The 20927-nt window shown below is 39.3% G+C and overlaps 1 protein-coding gene across 1 annotated transcript in view; it reads right to left on the bottom strand.

Annotated features, from left to right (window-relative positions):
* Positions 1 to 20927, bottom strand: part of CACNA2D3 (calcium voltage-gated channel auxiliary subunit alpha2delta 3) — an 877155-nt gene that overhangs the window by 578590 nt on the left and 277638 nt on the right. Inside the window, exon 4 of the mRNA XM_052639295.1 lies at positions 10828 to 10887. Coding sequence (XP_052495255.1) covers positions 10828 to 10887 — 60 coding nt within the window. The remainder of the gene's footprint in view (positions 1 to 10827; positions 10888 to 20927) is intronic.

Below are 20927 nucleotides of genomic sequence, written 5' to 3'. Positions count from 1 at the left end.
AGGGTCTTTTCCAATGAGTTGGCTCTTCACATCAGCTGGCCAAAGTACTGGAGCTTCAGCATTAGGATCAGTTCTTCCAATGAATATTCAGGGTTCATTTCCTTTAGGATTGACTGGTTTGATCTCCTTGCTGTCCAAGAAATTCTCAAGAGTCTTTTGTAGCACCGCAAACTGAAGGCATCAATTCTTCAGTGCTCAGCCTTCTTTATGGTTCATCTCTCACATCCATTGGGCTTCCTTGGTGGCTCAGACAGTAAAGAATCTGCCTGCAATGCAGGAGACCTGGGTTTGATCCCTGGGTTGGGAAGATTCCCTGGACGAGGGCATGGCAACCCACTCCTCTATTTTTGCCTGGAGAATCCCCATGGACAGAGAAGCCTGGCAGGCTACAGTCCATGGGGTCACAAAGAGTCAGACACAACTGAGTGACTAAGCACAGCACAGCTCACTCCATCATGACTACTGGAAAAACCACAGTTTGACTATAGTGATGCCTCTGCTTTTTAACATGCTGTCTAGGTTTATCATAGTTATCCTTCCAAGGAGCAAGTGTCTTTTAATTTCATGGATGCAGTCACTGTCTGCTGTGATTTTGGAGCCCAAGAAAATAGTTTGCCACTGCTTCCTTCTATTTGCCATGAAGTGATGGGACCAGATGCCATGATCTTAGTTTTCTGAATGCTGAGCTTTGAAGACAGTTTTTTTCACTCTCCTCTTTCACTGTCAAGAGGCTCTTTAGTTCCTCTTTACTTTCTGCCATTAGAGTGGTATCATCTGCATATCTGAGTCATTGATATTTCTCTCAGCAATCTTGATTCCACCTTGTGATTCATCCAGCCCAGCATTTTGCATGATGGACTCTGCATGTAAGTTAAATAAGCAGGGTGACAATAAATAGCCTTGATGTACTCCTTTCCCAATTCGGAACCAGTCAGTTGTTCCTTGTAAGGTTCTAACTGTTGCCTCTTGACCCACATACAGGTTTCTCAGGAGACAGGTAAGATGATCTGGCAGTGCCATCTCTTTAAGAATTTTCCACAGTTTGTTGTGATCCATGTAGTCAATGCTTTAGCATAGTCAATGAAACAGTAACAGATTTTTTTTAAAAAAATTCCCTTGCTTTCTCTATGATCCAACAAATGTTGGCAGTTTTGATCTCTGGATCCTCTGCCTTTTCTAAAGAGAACTGGGCAGGTAAAATTTTGAAGAACTGATTGTTTAAAAAAATCTCAGCAAGCTCCAAGCAGAATTAATATAGAGAAAATCACATCTAGTTAGATCCTGAACCTATCATACTATATAATATATTGAAAATCAAAGATAAGGAGAAAAAAAATCTTCAAAGCAGCAGAGAAAAATGACTCACTGTATCCAGAGGAAGAAAGATAAAAATGATGGCTGACATTTCATCAGAAACATTAAAGATCAGAAGAGAATAGGATTATATCTTCAAAGTGGTAAAAGAAAAATAAACTGTCAAGTAAAAGTTCTGTATCCAGCAAAATTATCCTTCAAGAATGAGAATGAAATACAGGTATTTTTAAATAAACAAAAGCTGAGAGAAGTCGCTGCTACCAGACACTCAATGCAAAAAGAAAAGAAAAACAGAACGAATTTCTTTAGGCTAAAGGGAAATGGTAACAGAAATCTTTATGAAGGAATAAAGAGTGCGAAAAATGGTAAATGTATGGGCATACAAACCTTATTTCTTATTTAATTTTTTAGAAGACAGCTGTTTAAAGGAAAACCAAAACAAAATTTAAAAAATCTTATGGTGTTTATAACACATGTAACAGTAAAATATATGATTACACAAAGAATAGTGGTAGGTAGACATATGGTATTCTTATTTCAGTAAGAGTGATACTTTGGATAGTAAAGTAACTCAAGATAAACTGTGCACTTAAGTCAGAGATACCTATTGTAATCCTTAAAAGTCACAATTAACAAAACATTTTAAAAGGGAAATTAGAACGTTCTTGGAGGATGAGGCTAACATCTCAGTTTATGGAAGTCCCACAACCTAGAACAGGGCCTAACAGGCGCTGAATTCTGAATAAATTTAAATTAAGCAACAAATAGAAGTTCAGTTCTGTTCAGTCGGTCAGTCATGCCTGACTCTTTGTGACCCCATGGACTGCAGCACGCCAGGCTTCCCTGTCCATCACCATCTCCCAGAGCTTGCTCAAACTCGTGTCCATCAAGTCAGTGATGCCATCCAACCATCTCATCCTCTGTCATTCCCTTCTCTTCCTGCCTTCAATCTTTCCCAGGATCAAGGTCTTTTCCAGTGAGTCAGTTCTTTGAAGCAGGTGGCCAAAGTATTGGAGTTTCAGCTTCAGCATCAGCCCTTCCAATGAATATTCAGGACTGATTTCCTTTAGGATGGACTGGTTGGATCTCCTTGCAATCCAAGGGACTCTCAAGAGTCTTCTCCAGCACCACAGTTCAAAAGCATCAATTCTTCAGTGCTCAGCTTTCTTTACAGTCCAACTCTCACATCCATACATGACTACTAGAAAAACCATAGCTTTGACTAGATGGAATGGACCTTTGACAGCAAAGCAATGTCTCTGTGTTTTAGTATGCTATCTAGGTTGGCCATAGCTTTTCTTCCAAGGAGTAAATGTCTCTTTAATTTCATGGCTACAGTCACCATCTGGAGTGATTTTGGAGCCCCCCTCTCCCCCGCCAAAAAATAGTCTCTCACTGTTTCCATTGTTTCCCCATCTATTTGCCACGAAGTGATGGGACCAGATGCCATGATCTTAGTTTTCTGAATGTTGAGTTTGAAGCCAGCTTTTTCACTCTCCTCTTTCACTTTCATCAAGAAGCTCTTTAGTTCTTCACTTTTTGCCATAAGGGTAATGTCATCTGCGCTATCTCAGGTTATTGATATTTCTCCTGGCCATCTTGATTCCAGCTTGGGCTTCATCCAGCCCGGCATTTTGCATGATGTACTCTGCACAGAAGTTAAATAAGCTGGGTGACAATATACAGCCTTGACGTACTCCTTTTCCTATTTGGAACCAGTCTTTTGTTCCACATCCAGTTCTAACTGTTGCTTCCTGACCTGCATACAGATTTCTCAGGCGGCAGGTAAGGTAATCTGGTTTTCCCATCTCTTTAAGAATTTTCCACAGTTTGTTTTGATCCACACAATCAAAGGCTTTAGCATAGTCAATAAAGCAGTAGATGTTTTTCTAGAACTCTCTTGCTTTTCCAAGAGTAAGAGTATATATAAACATATGAATAAAAAAAGCAACAGGATAGGCAGTGATAAGCACCATAAAGGAGGGAACAATAAAGTATCATCAGAGTTCAAAGGTGACAAAGACTATATTATATAGAAAGCAGACAAAATAATTGTAATTTCACACTTATGAAAAAACACAGGTATTATAGGTTCTCTGTTGTTACACACACACACATACATACACTGTGCTATCGTTTTCGTTCCCCAGGCTAGAACATTGTTACTCTGTGGAGAGGTTTCTTCTAGCTGTGGAGGAGGGGAATCTAGAATTGCCACTCCATCAATACTTCCTCTATCCCCATTAGCAGTCACTCCCCATTTCTTTATTTTCCTGTCCTGGTAACCACTACTCTTCTTTCTATCTCTACAGCTGTGAATATTCTGAATGTTTCATATAAATGGAATCAAACAGTATGTGGCCTTGTATTTGAAAGGAAGTGGGTATGGCTACAAAGGACCCATGAGGGATCTCGGTTGTGATAAGAATGTATTGTGTCTTGATTGTGTCGGCGTCAGTATACTGGTTGTGACTATGTATTATAGTTTTGCAAAGTGCTATCTTTAGAGGTAACTGGGTAAAGGGCACATGGCATATTACTATCATACTATTTCTATGTTACTTCTTAGAACTGAATGTGAATCTACAGTTGTAAAACTTTTGCTAAAAAAAGACTTAATCTTCAGGGATTTGTAGCAAGATCCCTTGAGCTCCCAGACTAGGCAAGGTCTCCTTGTCCTGAGCTGTGATAATATCCTGTACTTCTGTTCCATGTCATTCATCATGATCAAAATTTGAAAATTATTTCTGTTCCCATGGCTTTAACATCTGTCACTCTTATTAGATTCCAAGCTCCTTGAGAAGAAAGACAACATCTGTCTAGCTTGTGGCCATTACCATAACCTAGTACCTGACCCATAGGACATCGCTAATAACTATTGGTTGAATGAATCCTGGCACATCTTAGAAATCATCTAGATATTACAATTTGTCTTTTTTGGATAAGCAATCAGTTATTTGAACATGTAAATAGTCCAGTTGGACCAGAACTATCAGAACTTACTTTTTCAGACCTCTAGACCAAAGTACTCTCTATAAAAGTTATAACGTTCTAGCCAAATACATAAAAAAAGACAGTATGTGTAACAACAGAGAAATGATTTTGACTTTTAAATGCTCACACTTAATGATTCCTCAGAAACTATTTACACATCAGTCTTGTGAATAAATGACATGTGAATAAATGACAAGTCCTAATTAAGAAACATCTAATGTTAAGATCTTAAAAGTCTGAAGACCGTGACCCTTAGCCAAGCTAACAAAAGGAAAAAGAAAAAAGAAAAGCATGCTCTGATAAATTAAATCAGAAAAAAAAGGTGCTTATAAATTTCCTTCTCTTTTCATCTATTTCTCCTGTAGATGTGAAATGAACCTTTTCTTTCTTATTTACTGCACAAAAGTTGATGAGTAATCTTTACAAAAACTTCTAATTCCAATCCTATTTCCAACTATGGGATCTGGGTCTTCTGTGTTCCACCCTGTTCCTCAGAAAGGAGCTCAATACCTCATTCTGTCCAAGAGCACAAAGACAAATTGGGTCTTGACAGAAACACGTGAGAAATCCCATGGACAGTCATCTCCTCCACTCAGGAAGTACTTCTGCTAAACCTGTCCTTTGCTCTCCTTCACAGCATACGGTTTTTCCCCAGGGCAAAGCCAGCAGGGAAACGCTGCTCTGGTCTGCTGTTTGCTGGACGCCCTTCCTAACCCTTCTGAGAAAGGCTTCCTTCTCCCAGTGGCTAAAGTTAGAAGTTCTAAAGGGGCCTCTGGGCCTCTGGAGCCACCCTCTCTACTCCCTGGGGTCTCTTTCAACACAACCTCCCAATGCAACAGGCAGTGGTAATGAGGTGGAAGAAGATGCTCTAGCAAATATCACAACCCATCCCCACCCCAAGATATCCCATTAGTGGTCTCTATAACATTTCCAGTCCACACCCCTCACCCCTCTCTGAAATCAGGTGACAGCAGCTCGGCAGAGACCAGGAAGGTATCTCCCCAGTTCTTTCCACTCACAGTTTGTTATCATTCTGACTGGCAACAGGCTTTCCCCCCTCCCCCCGTACTACTTACAAAACAATAAAGAAAAATTATTATAGAGAACTTTGTAATCAAAAGTTTTCCACAGAATACACAATTCAAAACCACAATATTTTTTTCCCCACTGTGCAACAGCTCTGTGCAATTGGCACTTACTTAAGACAGCTTTCAAAGAAAATATGTTTGCAGTTCAAAGCTAAGTAAGTTTTTAGTAAACTGTCAAAAGGACTTTTTTCTTCTTTGCTGCTGGTGGAAAAATCCAAAAGAAAGAGTAAGTAAGAGGAGAAGGCCTCTCTCTGAATTATACTACACATGCAGACCTAGATTGCCAGAAATTCATTAATAACTAAAATAATCAGGGCAAGCGGCCATTCCTCACCATCCTACCCTTGTCCTGAGTTAGGTTTTGCCATCAAAATAATGAGAATAAAATGCTAAAATTATCATATGTAATTAATTAAAAGTTATTAAACTGCTTTCTTATAATTTTCAATCTCATACAAGCTTTACATTAAAAACCTATGTTAATTCAAAGTATGCAATTAAAAATAGGGAAGACGCCATTTTAACAAGGCCTCCTTTTGCATCAGTTCTAACTAAAAAGTGCCCTAATGGCAATATTAGGCAACAAAGAACAAAACCAAGAAGCCAGTCTGGAACCCAAAGGACACCCGATAGCAGAGCAAGCTGAAGGGCTAAAGCAACACTAGTGTCCATGAGAAAGCTTTCCAGCTAGTGCACCCATGCAGCCCCATGCAGCTCTGGTTTGTGTGAAGGACGCTGCACTATGGGTTGCTCACATATGCCATCCTTTCAAGGCTGTATTTTGCCTGTTGCCCAACATAATTTTTGTGAAGTACTAACAATTTAGTGCCACATTTAAGGACCTACAGAAGGGATTATCAATGTCAAAGCTGTAAGTCCATAAGGAAAGGGTCAAACCTCTGCAGAAACTGTAAGAGGAAATTAAACGACAAATAAAATTACAAAATGATAATTCTACAAGTGAAAAACAAATTATTCACCTTTAAAGCACAAGACGGTGCAAAGACATGAAGACTCCAACCTAAAGAGAAAGAAGAGGCAGAGCCAGCATTTGTTTTTCATTTTGGAAATGGGGTGGGGGAATAGGGGCTAACATTACAGAATCTGAAGCTGCACAGTTTAGGAAATTTCACAAAAACACTTTTTTTTTTTTTTTTCTGTAGGAAAACAGACTCCCAGCTCCTTCTGCTCCTCCTTAGTTAGCTAACAGCACGGGAACCTCCTCAGCATTATTTCATGGTGAGCAGATGGTAGTCTGAAATTTCTTTGATAAAAACAATCTATTGGCAGGGGTTGGAGAGAGGTCAGCGGAACCCAGATTAACAATTGATCAGCTCTAATGAACCGTCATAGCAATAAACTCAGAGCCGGTACACAGGCAGACCTGCTATTCCAGGAAAAGCAATGGGGCCGACACCCAAGCTGTTAACAGACTTGCCAGTAACAGCATCAGGGTTTCAGAGCCTCAAAACCTTCATCTAAGCAGACATACATTCTTGGATGCACATCTATTTTCTCAAAGTCTTCTCTCTTCCACTTTTCCACACAAGCGCATGTGATTTACTCTGACCCAGAGAACATTCCGTCATGGTCCAGATACTGAATGACACTCTGTAATATTGACAGATTATTTCAACATCTACTCTGTGCTCAAACCACAGCTGTAGTCTCTGATATTCATCTTGTACTTATACAGAACAGATGACAACGGGAGAGGAAAAACTGAGCCCATCATCTTTGTTCCTAAGAGACCAAAAGCTGCAAGAACCCAAAGACCTATCTCTCAGTCTCTATACTTTCAGAGCGAGACGCTCATGCCACATTCATGCTTCCATCACCACATTTGACAAGGGAATCAGTATGCTGCCCCAGAATTTTATTGTAAGGGTTCAATCATAGGAAGGAAGTCAGAGCACTCTTAGAAAATCACAACTGCTTCAAAAGGGCAAAAAAAGAAGAGAGAGAGTTCTTGTTAAACTAAACCACAGAACATTTTCCTCTCCTGAAGGAAAAACAATCCCATAAGTCAATTAAATCATTCCTTCACTCACCCAATTACTTTTTGAAGACAACTGATCTCAAAATAAAATTGACTAAATGAGTCTTAAACACCTGATTTTCCAAGAGTCCTGAGTTCCAATAATCTTTTTCAATCTCTTACAAACTTACTTCTTCCTCTGGGACCAATGAATCCAAATGTTCGACCCAGAAAAACTCAAGAACAAGGACATTCTCTTGCCTAAGCACCATACAGGGGTCAAAACGAAGAAGTTCAAAATTGAGACAATATTAATGTCTAAAGCATACTCCACATTCAAATCTTTGTTTCTGGTTCCAGATCTTATTTAAGATCACGTGTGTTTGCATTCAGTTGTCATGTATCTTTATTGTCCTTTAACGTTCCTCAGTCAAAATTTTGATGATATTTTATCATAGTTAGATTCAGGTTATCAATTCGAGACAAGAAGTCTACACAAGCAATATTTTATTTTTCCTGGCTATCACATCTGAAAGCACTTTGTCTCTTTGTGCCGTTATTGATATTAACTTTAATTACCTGTTTAAGATGGTGTCTGCCAGGATTATCCATAATAAAGCTATTTTCCCTTTGTAATTATTAATAATAAGCAATTTGTGGACAGATACTTTGAGATTATCAATGTCCTGTTCTTCATCAAACTTCTACCTGCCAATTTTAGCATCCATTGAAGATTCCTGCCTGAAGCAATTACTAACATAATTTTATAATGCCATCATTTTTTCTGTATTCAGTAGTTGACAATGTACTTACTATAAGGGGCTTCCCAGGTGGCTCAGTGGTAAAAAATCCACCTGCCAAAGCAGGAGTTGCAGGTTCAATCCCTGGGTTGGGAAGATCCCCTGGAGGAGGAAATGGCAACCAAATCCAGTATTTTTGCCAGGTTAATGTCTTGAACAGAAGAGCCTGGCAGGCTATAGTTTATGGGGTCCCAAAGAGTCAGATATGGTTTAAGTGACTGAGCATGAGCACAACTGTATTATAAGACAGGGGTCTCCCACCCCCAGGCCATGGATCAGTACTGGTCCATGGCCTGTTAGGAACCAGGCTGCTCAGCAAGAGGTGAGCAACAGACAAGCCAGTGAAGCTCCATCTGTATTGATAATGCTCCCCACTGCTCACACTATCTCCTGAACTCTGCCTCTTGTCAGATCAGCAGCAGCAGCAGCTTCTCACAGAAGCATGAACCCGAAATGCAATGCACTTAAATCATACCGAAACCATCCTTCCACCTCCCATCCGTGGAAAAATGATCTTCTATTAAACTGGTCCCTGGTGCCAAAAAGGTTGGGGACCACAGCTAAAAGAGCTTTCCCTTCTCTGTTATTTATGTATTTGTCTATTTACCCATCTGTTTGTTTATTTGAGCTTCCCAGGTGGTGCTAATGGTAAAGAATCCACCTGCCAAAGCAGGAGATACAAGAGATGCAGGTTTGATCCCTGTGTAGGGAAGATCCCCTGGAGAAGGAAATGGCAACCCACTCCGGTATTACTGCCTGGTAAATCCCACGGACAGAGGAGCGTGGTGGGCTACCATCCATGGGGCTGCAGAAAGTCAGACACTACTGAGCAACTGAGCATGGGGATTGTTTTTTATTTATTATCAGCTTGGACTCACAGATTCTCATCAAATTAAGTTGATCTGAGTTGACTTTCTGACAATTACAACCAGAATATTGCTGAAAAAACTTCTGGAACTCCCAAGGAGTGATAGAGAGTTTCCTTGGCAAGGCACTGAAAAGGTCCATATAATTGTCACACTTGCAAAGGTGCTTCCTAATGCTTCCATTAAATCCCTTCCAGTCCACTCCAGGAAGTTCAAATCCTTGAAGAGAGGCACACTTCAGACAAATGTAGCCAACAAATGCCCCCTGGTTCTTCCTGGAGCCACCAAGCAGGTAAGGCTATAGAAGACAAGGTGCTTATTGCTATTTTCAGCTGACTCTGCCCTTTGTAACTTTGCTCAAAGAGCAGGGCTGTCTGCCCCATTCCTCTCCAGGTGTTACCAACAATCCCCAAGGCTTTTCCCACCTCTTCCTGGAGCCTCTGATGCTTAACTGCATTCTTCATTCTATTTGCTTTATACATTCAGTGTTATGACTAAAAATGACTGTTTCCTCTCCAGACCCATTCTTCAACCTTCTCCACTAAAAGTCTCAGAAACTCTGAACCAAATCAACTACACCAACAGTTAGGTTCAGTCAATGGTGAGTTACAGCAAGAAATCAGAAGACTAGAGACAGATATTGGAGGTATCCTTTCCCCCAGATTCCACCTTCATCACCTCACCATTTATCTACCAAGCACCTTTTCCGTACAGCTACCATCCCTGGGTTCTAGAAATCACTCCCTCCCCTTGCTCCTTCAGGCTAGGTGTGTGGCTTGCCCCAAGAATATAACACCATTGCTTGTTGGTTTCTTTTACCATGCATTTGTAAATATTCTCATTATTAAACTTGCCTCTATTACTCCATTTGAGTGGGCATTCTTTATCCACAAGGCAAAAATTATAGATGTAAGTGATGACAAGAAGGACACCCCAGGCACAGAGACACAGTCAAAGGCTATCTTTGGTATCAACATCTTTTTCTGTGCTTGAAGATTTATCTTTTCCATATGAATGAAAACATGGCAAAATAAACAGTATTTCCTAATTGTGACCACATGGCACTAAAAGAAGTATGTATGTTCTAGCAAAGCACAGCCTTAAGGAGTTAAGATTCACTCTTATTTTGCCAGCAGTGAGGAAAAGTCACAAACTCAAAATGACAATACAGATAAAATTTCCTTCTGGAAGGACGCAAAGGAACCTCAAAGTATTATTCAATTCACTCCTTGCCTTTTACTATGTTTTCTATATACATGGCAGCATTGAAATCCGTCCCAACCAGATAAATGTGTGCTATGATTAGATATGAGATTCAGTATAAGAAACTTATTAAGCAGATGTTCAAATCCAGGTCTGTGAATGATGTAATTTTAAAATATAATTAACAGTAAATTCAAGGTTAGATCCATATGTTCTTTCAGTCACTTAAAATGCAGTCATGGAAGAGGGATTTGATATATTCTGCCATCTATCTTATCAATTTATCATTGAAAGCTCTGGCGATTACTGTCAGTTGACTGATTAACTCCCCCAGAATTAGGAGTTCACTGAAACCTGGTTACATGCGTGTAGTATGCATTATCACCTGTAATTTACACAGTGGAAAATGGTTGAGGATCATTGTCCTGTCTTGTTAAGAAGTAGGTACATTTATTTCAACTCTGTACCATACTCTAAAAAGCCTTCTCCCTAAACATCTGAACCCTGGTATTCGCAGTATACCTAGTGTTTCTCCTTTAGCAGCAAGCACAAAAAGCAGTTTAACTCAAACTCTCATCAGTTACCTGCAAGTCGGCATCAAATTCATGTTTCAGGTGTGCCTCTTCCGCAGCCTCCACAAGACGCTGGAAAGACAGAAAGCAACACAGAGAGTCAGAAGTGTGACCTGGACCCCACCTCAACATCGTGAAAACACTGACATTTCTCCATTGCCCCAAATGCCAGGTCATACCATGGCACGGAAACTGTGACCTGCTGCCCGCGCTCCCAACGAAGCTGAAAATAACATCAGTGTCAAAATCCAGTTTCTGTTTTCATCACCCAATCATACATGTACATAAATGCACACATGTTCTGTATCCCTTTCATAAAAATTCAAAGACACTGGCTCTTGAGGCTAGATATGGACTCCAAAACCTACCCAGAAAAGTGTATTCCTTAAGCATAGAACGCCCATGGTCAAGATTTATTGAACTGAACTGAGTCCAACTCTAAGTAGGCTTTCTTCCCCAGTGGTTTGGAAATGGTATTTATTTTAATTCCCTCAATCATTTAAGGTCAACTCTTTCTGCACCCAGCTCTGGTGCATAATTATCAGGTAACATTTATTTGAAGTTAATGGTACATCAATGCCATCTTGACAATCTGCATCCCAATAAGAAAATCACTAAAATTAAATCAATAACTAACAACTATAAATGCACAATTGTTGTTACTCTTCTTTGCCAATGAAATTCAGCCAATACATATTGTTATGAAACAGTTTTTATAAAATTCCATTTAATGCCAATCATTTATTCTTTAATTTAAAGTTACCAACAATAAGTTATTTCTCACCATGAAAATGTAAGCTACAGGATATTGCAGAAAACTCACTTAGTGAAATAATATTTCACTGAAATTTTATTGAATTTAAAGAAAAACTTCAGACCTAGGTAAAAATTAAACCATTTATATTTTTCCCACAGTTATTCTTGTAGCCTATGCTGTCTTTAGCTTGCTTTTTTGACATATTATAGAACTGAGTTTAACAGGTCATGTTTCAAAAATTATGACATTAGATTAATCTCTAAATGATCACAAATTGACAGATAAATGTCCCACGAATAATTATTAAACTGGACATGGGAATACAGAGGCTGAAATATATTTGGGAAAATTGGGCACCAGTAGAAGCCCTAAAGCCTTCTCTCTCCAGAGGACATTTAAAGAAAGTGACAGGTCAGCCAGAGATGATGCTGCACGCAGAACGGAAACTGGGAAGCGTGGCCAATCTGGTTTCCCACTCTCTCTTCAGATAGTTGGGAAGAAGCTTCTCTTTCTCTGCTCAGTCAAAGAACAGATTCCAGGAAAATATTACAAGGCCAGAGCCAGAAGATCCAGTGCCAATTCTAGGGAAGGTACAATCCCCTACCATTGGGAAATCTGGGCAAGCCCTTACCCTCTCTAATTCTTGGGACGGTTTCCTCATCCCAAACATATGAAAAGACAATCCCAGATCAGTGGTTCTCAAAGTGGAGCCCCCCACCAGCAGCATCAGTTTCACCTGAGAATCTGTTAGAAACTCACATTTTCAAGTCCCATCCCAGTCCTACAGAATCAGAAGCTCTGGGGCTGAGCCCAGCAAACTTTTTTTTTTTTTTTAATATCTATTATTTTTATTTATTTGGCTGCACCAGTATGTGGGCATGTGGAATTTAGTTCCCCAACCAGGGATAGAACCTGGCCCCCATGTGTTGGGAAGCACAGAGTCTTAGGCACTGGACCAACAGGGAAATTATCCTAGCAATTTGTTTTAACAAGCTCTCTGGATGGTTAAGAAGCTGTTAAAGTTTGAAAGCCACTGACTACTAATAACACTCATCCCAGATCCCCTTGTAATGAGCCTCACCAACCTTCTGAGGTTTCCTCAACCTCATTTATCTTCTTAAAAATCTGTGTGTGTCTATATACATATACATATAGATGTCCTTTCACTATAAGACACAAAATACTTTATAGGAGAGAGGCATAAAATAAAGATGATGAGAAACAGAGTAAAAGAAAGAGACACTATCTATGTAGACTGGACACACTGGCCCCAACTTTCAATGAGCCTTGGTCTTTTTGGAAACACCCTGGTCAATGAAGCTTATTAACATCCTGTGATGACTTGATACAATTTGAAAATGTATCAGTGTGGACCCTGAAAGATAAATGACTGACAGTGATTGAAGAAATCTGTGTTTGCGTGAGCTTATTTTTTTAACCATTGTAACAGATTTAGAATGTATATGCATGTACCATGAAATCATTTACAAACTGTTATAAGGTATGTATAATAAATATTATACATCTTTGAACACTTACATATCAAAAAAGCCATTCATTTTGACTGTGTATTTACATTCATAGAAGTTGTTTTCTCATGGTGTCTAAGCACTTTCAGAACCCAGAAAAGAACTGCAATGAAGTGGACAAATGATCAAAAAATAAAAACAAAATAAAATTTCTTAATGAACGAGACAGATATATTGAAAAAAGTGAAGAATTGGAAACCCCAAAAACAATAAAGTAGTATAGGCCAACAAATAAGAAACAGGCAACTTGAAGTTATCATGAAACAATATAGCATAAAATGCATTTCATATAATCTTTTATTTACACTTATATTTATGTGTATCTCATACATGCCATAAACAAATTTGTGTATAGAGCTTCCCTGGTGGCTCAGTGCTAAATAATCCGCCTGCCAATGGAAGAGATATGGGTTTGATACCTGATCTGGGAAGATCCCACATGCCACAATGTAGCAACTAAGCCCATGTGTCACAACTATTGAGCCTGAGCTTTAGAGCCCAGGAGCCGCAACGGCTGAGCCCCCATGCCACAACTACTGAAGCCTGCAAGCCCTGGAGCCCCAGCTCTCCACCAGAAGACACTGCAATGAGAAGCCTGAGCTATGCAACTAGAGAGTAGCCTCTGCTCGCTGCAATCAGAGAAAAACCCACAAAGGAACAAAGACCCATTACAACCAAAAACAAAGTAATTAATTAAAATATCTTTTAAAAAATCTGCGTATGGCATAACATGAAATGTATTTCAACTACAAATACTGTAATACAAACCACAGGGCACAAGAAAATAACACACTAGAAACAATTCTATAACACTGTACAAACCACTGACACCAGCCAGAACACTGTTCTTTGTGTGGAGTAGTCGAGTCCATGAGAATTTGAATCCTGCTGGCTGGTTTTTACGTTCATTTTCAAGTTAAATCTGCTGCATGCCTTTTTTTAACTTAATTTATCTCACACATTTCTTGTTTCCATAAAGATATTTTCCTATCATGCTCACTACAGAGCTTCAGGAGATATGATTCAGAAAAAAAGTTAGTTAACTGGCAGCCACACATAATACTGTCTCATGTGAAGCATGGAAGTACTTTGCAACAGGACACTTTGAAAGGACATATCCTTCTTGTGATGGAGTTATCCCAGTCTGCACTCTGATGCCAACAGGAGACAGGCCTACATTATATGAGAGAATTCAGGGGAATCCCCGGCCTCTCCCGCACCAACAAGGATAGACTCAGTTGCTATGCACAGTGATAATGACAAAAAGCACATCAAGAGCCATGAACACCTTTTGGAAAGAACAAAACATTGTCAATCTTTCTCAAAACACTAGTATAAAATAAATGAATTATAGGAAATGTTATGTAAGAAAGAAATCATGTGCCATAAATTTACCTAAAACAGAGCAGTCCTGGAGACAGTGTTCCCATTGTTAATAAAATAAAAATAAACTGAATCATCATTAACAAAATCAAAACCACTCAACTTCCAACTCATGCTTACCAGCAGAAAATAATAGCCCAGAGTATCCTTTTCTGAGCAAATATCCTTATCATCTAAGTCAAATTAAGTATGTTTTTAAAATCATTTTGATTATTACTTGCAGGCAAGGAAAATCGATTTAAATGTGCTAATATTTTAGTTATTATATAAGGAACTGCCACTTAGCCTGAGGAGAACTGTTACTTTCCATATCTATTAGAAAGGCAGTGTTCTTTTTAATAATAAGTTAATTTTCTCTTGTATGAATTCCTTTTGGGGCTTTGCAGATGAGACTACAGAATTGTGTGTTTTTTTTTAATTAAAACTACACACTGGAAATAAAAATGGTTTTGAAGACTGGTATTCAAAATTGATATTTGAGAAAGCAGCAGTTTTGTCCATAAGTACACTTTCCCCCTTAATAACCAAGCATTTCCTTACTAAATAAAAATGATAACAATATAGCAGAATATACATCCTGGCCTTGAAACGAAGCACCTACGAGCTAAAAACTTGCAATTCATCAATTGATACATATTACATTGACTTTTAAGATTTCTAAATAACTCTTCCTTTTTAGTGGAATAAACACAAAAGTTATCTTTATATATATAAAATGCTAGAAGCCATGGACCATAGATAGTATTTATAGCTCTGGTGAAGGCAAAACTGCCAAGGGGAACCGCAGGGGTATTAAGGCATTTCATTTAAAATCACATCTTATTTCTTGTTACAATGACTCCACATATATCATTCAACAATACAGAATGCACAGTCTCCCCTCTCCTCCCCTGAAAACACTGAAATCAAGGCTAGCGTTAAAGACATTGGAGATGTCACATTCTCTGTCATGGTCCAGAAGGGGGAAAATAGGACACCAAGTCAAAGTAAAAATTGGATCAGAAGAAGAAAATGATTTTTTGTTCTACTTGTATTTCATTTTTTGGTTCCAGATCTTTTTGGCTTAAAAGGAGAAAAGATGGAAAGAAATATGCAGTGAAAGTGGGGAGAGTAATGGAAAATACAATTCCACAACCAAAGTAACATATTACTGGAGTCCTACTGATTCTATCAGGTGAACAAATTGTGCATAAGTGAAAAAAGTTTTTAATAAAATCCCTAAACCTGGAGCAGGGACAATTATGGCCAAAAAGTCTTTAAACAGAAACATAAAAACCATACATAGGACTTCCCTGGTGGTACAGTGAATAAGAATCTGCCTGCAAATGCAGAGGACACAGATTTGATTCCTGGTCCAGGAAGATTCCACATCCCGAGGAGCAACTAAGCCCATGAAGCGCAGCTACTGGAGCCTGTCCTCTAGAGCCCCTGAGCTGCAGCTTTGATCCCACATCCTGCACTCCTGACACCCGGGCACCGAGAGCCTGTGCTCCGCAACAAGAGACGCCACCACAGCTAGAAGCCCAGGTGCCAGCGCCAAGAAGGAGCCGCCACTCGCCTCGACTGGAGAAAGTCTGAGGGCAGCAATGAAGATCTAGTGCAACCAAAAATAAATAAGTCAATAGATTTTCTTAAAAAACACATGAAAAGCAAAGAAAAATGACATTTCTATTTCTCATGTTAAAGATAAAAAGTTTTGGCTTGTAAATTCTATGATCATGGGATACAGGAATTTTAACAAAAATTTCAAACTATTTAATATGTCTAGTGATTTCACTTTGTGTTTTACAAAGACATTTAATGCTCATATCGGGTTTTTATTGCCCCCTTTCTCTGCAATGAGTACAAAATTCTTTCTCAAATAATGCTTAAATTCAACTGAAGGGATTCTAGGGAAAATCTGAGGTCATGTTAACATACTGCTAGTTATTAAATTGTCTTTAATATCAGAAAAAAGATCACGTGACTCTTCCTTCAACTCAACAAGAGCTAAACTTGCAGAAAAGCAGCTAAATGGGGCAATCAAAGAGAAGTAACCATCACTGTCACAACCACACCCAGCGTGATGTGGTTCATCCTTTCCTTACACAAAGGATTAGCAGCTTTTGTTTTAGGGACTGCCAACAAGTGTGATGGAGTAAAAGCTACATGCTGTGCCAATCAGTATGCACAGCAGGTAATTATTATCCTAGTACCATGTTACGATCATGTCTTAAACTTGACATACTGACCATCTGAACAGATAAGGACAGAGGAAACCCAGGTTCTCTCTACAGTCACAGATTTCAAACTCAACTGATCCTAGAAATAAAAATGAAAAATCTCTATTCTCATTAAATGCCATCAGTTCATCAAAAAATCTGTCCAGAAATCTGAACAAAATGAGACTGATTTGTCCCAGGATTAATTCTAAACACTCCATCCTTGTATGAAGAGTCAGAAACCAACAATTTAAGAACTGTCATGTTGGGGGGAAAAGGACGATATTTAAATTTACATTTTCACTCCATCTGTTGTTAATCTCTTCTCTTCTCCAATCTGGATATAGTTTTTATCACTCTGTAACAGTGTAGATTAGGGCTCCCCAAGAGACTCAGTGGTTAAAGACGTCACCAGAAGACTCAGGAGATGTGGGTTCAGTCCCTGGGTTGACAAGATACATGGGAGAAAGAAACAGCAACCCAATCCAGTATTCTTGCCTGGAGAATCCCATGGACGGAGGAGCATGGCTCTAGTCCATAAGGTCACAGAGTCAGGCGCGACTAAGCGCACAGGCAACAGTATAGATCAACCTTTGATGCTTTTGCAGCCAGAGTAGCTGAAGGATTAGCACCACCAGTGGGCCATGGAACATCATGAGGTGGTTTACAGAGAGTGCAGGACATGCACAAAGAAAATAGCTATTTCCCTATAAAGAGCTACATGAAAAATCAGTAACAACAAGCCACGAAGCTTCCCAGGAAAAAAATTACATTTAAGTTGAGCTCTAAAGGAAAGTGGGACGTTGCTAAAAGAGCGTTCAGCCCAAAGAAACATGGCAAACAAAGTTTTGGAGGCAAGAAAACTTTGGGGACTTTGTTCTAGAAACAGCTGGATCTCAGAGACCTATGCAAAGACCACATTAATGGCTGGATTACCATCAGGTAGTGAATCAGGGCAAAAGGAATAACCTGGAAAGATGGACACCAACTAGACAAGAAATCCGAGACATCTTTCCCTCCTACTCTGAAACACTGAAGCTGAAGTTAAAGTCATATCTGAGTCTAATAATATTCAGTAATCCTTATTGATACGAATGTTTTTGCTTTTCCACTCCAATAGAAAAGGCACATATAAATCACCAGCTATCAAGATGATCGTTCCTTTAGAGAAAAACAAGTTTTAAGGAGCCTTCATTATTTCTTTGTTCCTGTACAAGAAATAAGCTTTGTTGCACACGAATGAACATTTTGTATAAAATGACCTTCTGCTTGAAAGCTGCAAAGATTGCTTCTGCTTTAAAAACAGCAAACATTTCAAAGTAGATTATAAAAGCTAATCTATAAAGTTTCCAGAGAAAGCAGGTAACAGAACAATAGAGTAAACACATCGTGTGTATGTGGGGAGAGTTTTCTTTGCTTCTTCCACCCCATCTCTTCCTGTCTCCTTCAGATTGCAGAAGGCTACACCAACCTTTTACAAGACAAAATAAGCCTAGAGTTTACATCAGAAGACTGGATCACAATCAATAACAAATTATCTTTGTTTCCACAGGAGATACCTGTTATCAATTTGAGGCTGATTCGATTAATAACTGTTATCAACATGAGTGGCCAATTTCCAAACCAAAGCTATCTCATTTTACACCTAAGGCTGCATTTGCCAAAATGTAACATTTGCAAAACTATTGAACACGGAAACAGCCAAGCTGCTCAAAAGGCTACCCAAGGGCCAGAGCAGCTGGGAGGAGACAGAAAAAATAGACAGTCTTATATTTCAGCCCAAGCAAGTTTTTCCAAATGATCCAGCATTTTAGAATGTGGTCTTCTATGTAGATATCCTCCTGGCAGTGGTTTATAGAGTTGGATTATCAAAATTAAGGCTATTTAACCATGAACCTTATAAAGTTTCCTCTGCATCCCTCAGTTTTAAGACAACTGAACTCTTCCTTTCATGGGCAATAGAACTGTCATTAACTTCCTGAGAGGATATAAGTCCAGTGTGAAAAGAGCTATGATATTAAGTCGGTTTAAGGATAAGCATATCTTTTTCCCACAGTGGAAATCACCTATCAATGAGGGCTCTGACCATGTTGAACAAAATTTTGTTCCAGCCCTTAATCATATATTTCCAGGGCTGACTCAGAGGTTTTGACCAGAATCCACAATGGCAGAGCATTGAGGATACTGTCCAACTAGGTAAGCAGGATGGGAGCATCTGCCTGAGATAAGAAAGATAAGATAAGGTGCAGCCAAGTTAAGAAGATGATAGTCCTGGAGAGAATGTCTATGGTACAGAGAGTTTCCAATCCTGGCTGTAACAACAAGTTCCCATCACTTCTGTTCAATTTAGTTTAACAAGTATTTGTGGAGAACCTATTAAGTAATCAGAATAGCAATAAGAACTGAGTGGGTCACTAAGGAGATGACATAATCATGGCTCTAAGCTTTTGGCCTTTTAAACATTACATCTCAATAGAATTAGAACAGTCTCAGAGCCCAAGAACAAAGGTTTGAATACAGATCTTCCCACTCAGTAGCTACTTGACTCTGTGAAAACCTTAACTTCTTTGAGTCTTGGTTTTCTTACCCGGTGAACTGAAATAGTACCATTTTTAGTCTGTATTTCCATGGGTGAATTTGATGAGCACGTACATGCAAAACATTTCCTGAAGAATTCCACACAAATGTAATTAAGCTATCATGGTAATGGGGCAGGGGAAGAGACAAAATTTTCAAGCATAACACTGTTTGACTGAATAAGAAAAGACCAGAGTCTATGATTCCCATAGTTGGCTCCCATGTGGGGAGAACTTGGAACAGCAACACAAGTTCACAGTTACATGGAGGTTATGTGAAAGTTAATTCTGCTGCCAAGAAAAGGGCTCCAAAATCTGTGTTCTCAACACAAGGCTGTGCACCTGCTCCTCGAGGACTGGCTTTCAGAATCCACCACTCTTTTTTCAGCTTCAACAGCAAAATCTGTGATCAGTGGGGTGAAAATGGAATGAGGCAAGGGCCTTTATAACATTTTGACTGATGTCCTCAAAATGGCACAAACACAGAAATTAAGCTGTTTGCCAAAGCAAGCTCCTTTGATGGATGGTACCGGTGCAGAATAGGATAGCGAATATGGCAGGCAGCTCCCCGCCCCTGGGCCCCAACTGTAATCAGGGAAGGAAAATTCCCTTCCCCCTTGAAAACAGAGAAATATTGAACAATTTCCATGTCTAATAGATTTTACCTACTCAGATGGATTTTTATGTAAATATGATGCAGGGGAAAAGCTATTTCAATTGTTTCTATTCTCTCCTTGTATCTACCCATCCAGATGTTTACCAGGCAACTTCAGTTTGAAAGGGAACATATTACGTTGGTCCAAGAGTAGGCTCTGGGGTCAGACAACCTGACTTGAATCCTGGCTTGAGCTACTTCATTGGAGTACTCTGGGCAAAAGTTCTTGGTACCTAATGAATGTTCATTAATGTCAGCTCTTATTATTGTTGATGATGATAACAAGACAATGCTGATGATAATCAAGAATATGAGAAAAATTACACTAAAAGCTCCGCCATGAAGATGACCAACACATTCACAGTTCAGCTCTGAGGAGAAGCAACTATTTATAATTATAGACAGTATAGTGTGGGCTACTACAGGAGGTCCCACAAGAAGATAACAGCAAATTATTTAGTTTCACACTTCCTATCCCAGTGCCAAACTGTTCTAACTACTTTAATCAATTAATCCATTTAATCCTCACAGCCATCCTATAAAGGAAAGCACATACACTTATCCCAACTTTACACATGGGAGAACCACAGAGCAAAGAGGTTTAAGGTGTTATGACAACTCAAAGTAAGAAAACTCTGCCAGGGAATGGGGTACCAGTGTGAGGAAGGTTTCATAAATGATGTGACAGTGAGTTTGAGTTAAAGGCTGAGTGCAAGTCAGCCAACTGGCTAAGAGAAGTGATGGGAGACTGAGCGGCAAAGACCCTAAGGAAGAAGGCTCATGAGTCTTCAGAGTCTGTTGGTGGTTTGGAATGGGGAAGGCCAGTGGTGTGGGGAGAAGGGTACAAACAGGCAGGCGACTGGGGTTTAAATGAGCAAGGGCAAGGAGCAAGGCCAAGGAACACTATGTTCTGTGCACTATAGTCTGGGTGAGGAGCAAAGAGGTCTGATTGGGCATAAAAGCAACATGATCAGTTCTGAAACTGAAGTCATCTTTAAAGTAATCTGGTAG

This window comes from Budorcas taxicolor, chromosome 1 (genome assembly GCF_023091745.1).
Source record: "Budorcas taxicolor isolate Tak-1 chromosome 1, Takin1.1, whole genome shotgun sequence".
NCBI classification, from domain to species: Eukaryota; Metazoa; Chordata; class Mammalia; order Artiodactyla; family Bovidae; genus Budorcas; species Budorcas taxicolor.
Note: the sequence above shows the minus strand (reverse complement) of the source record. Positions and strands in the feature narration are given on the sequence as shown.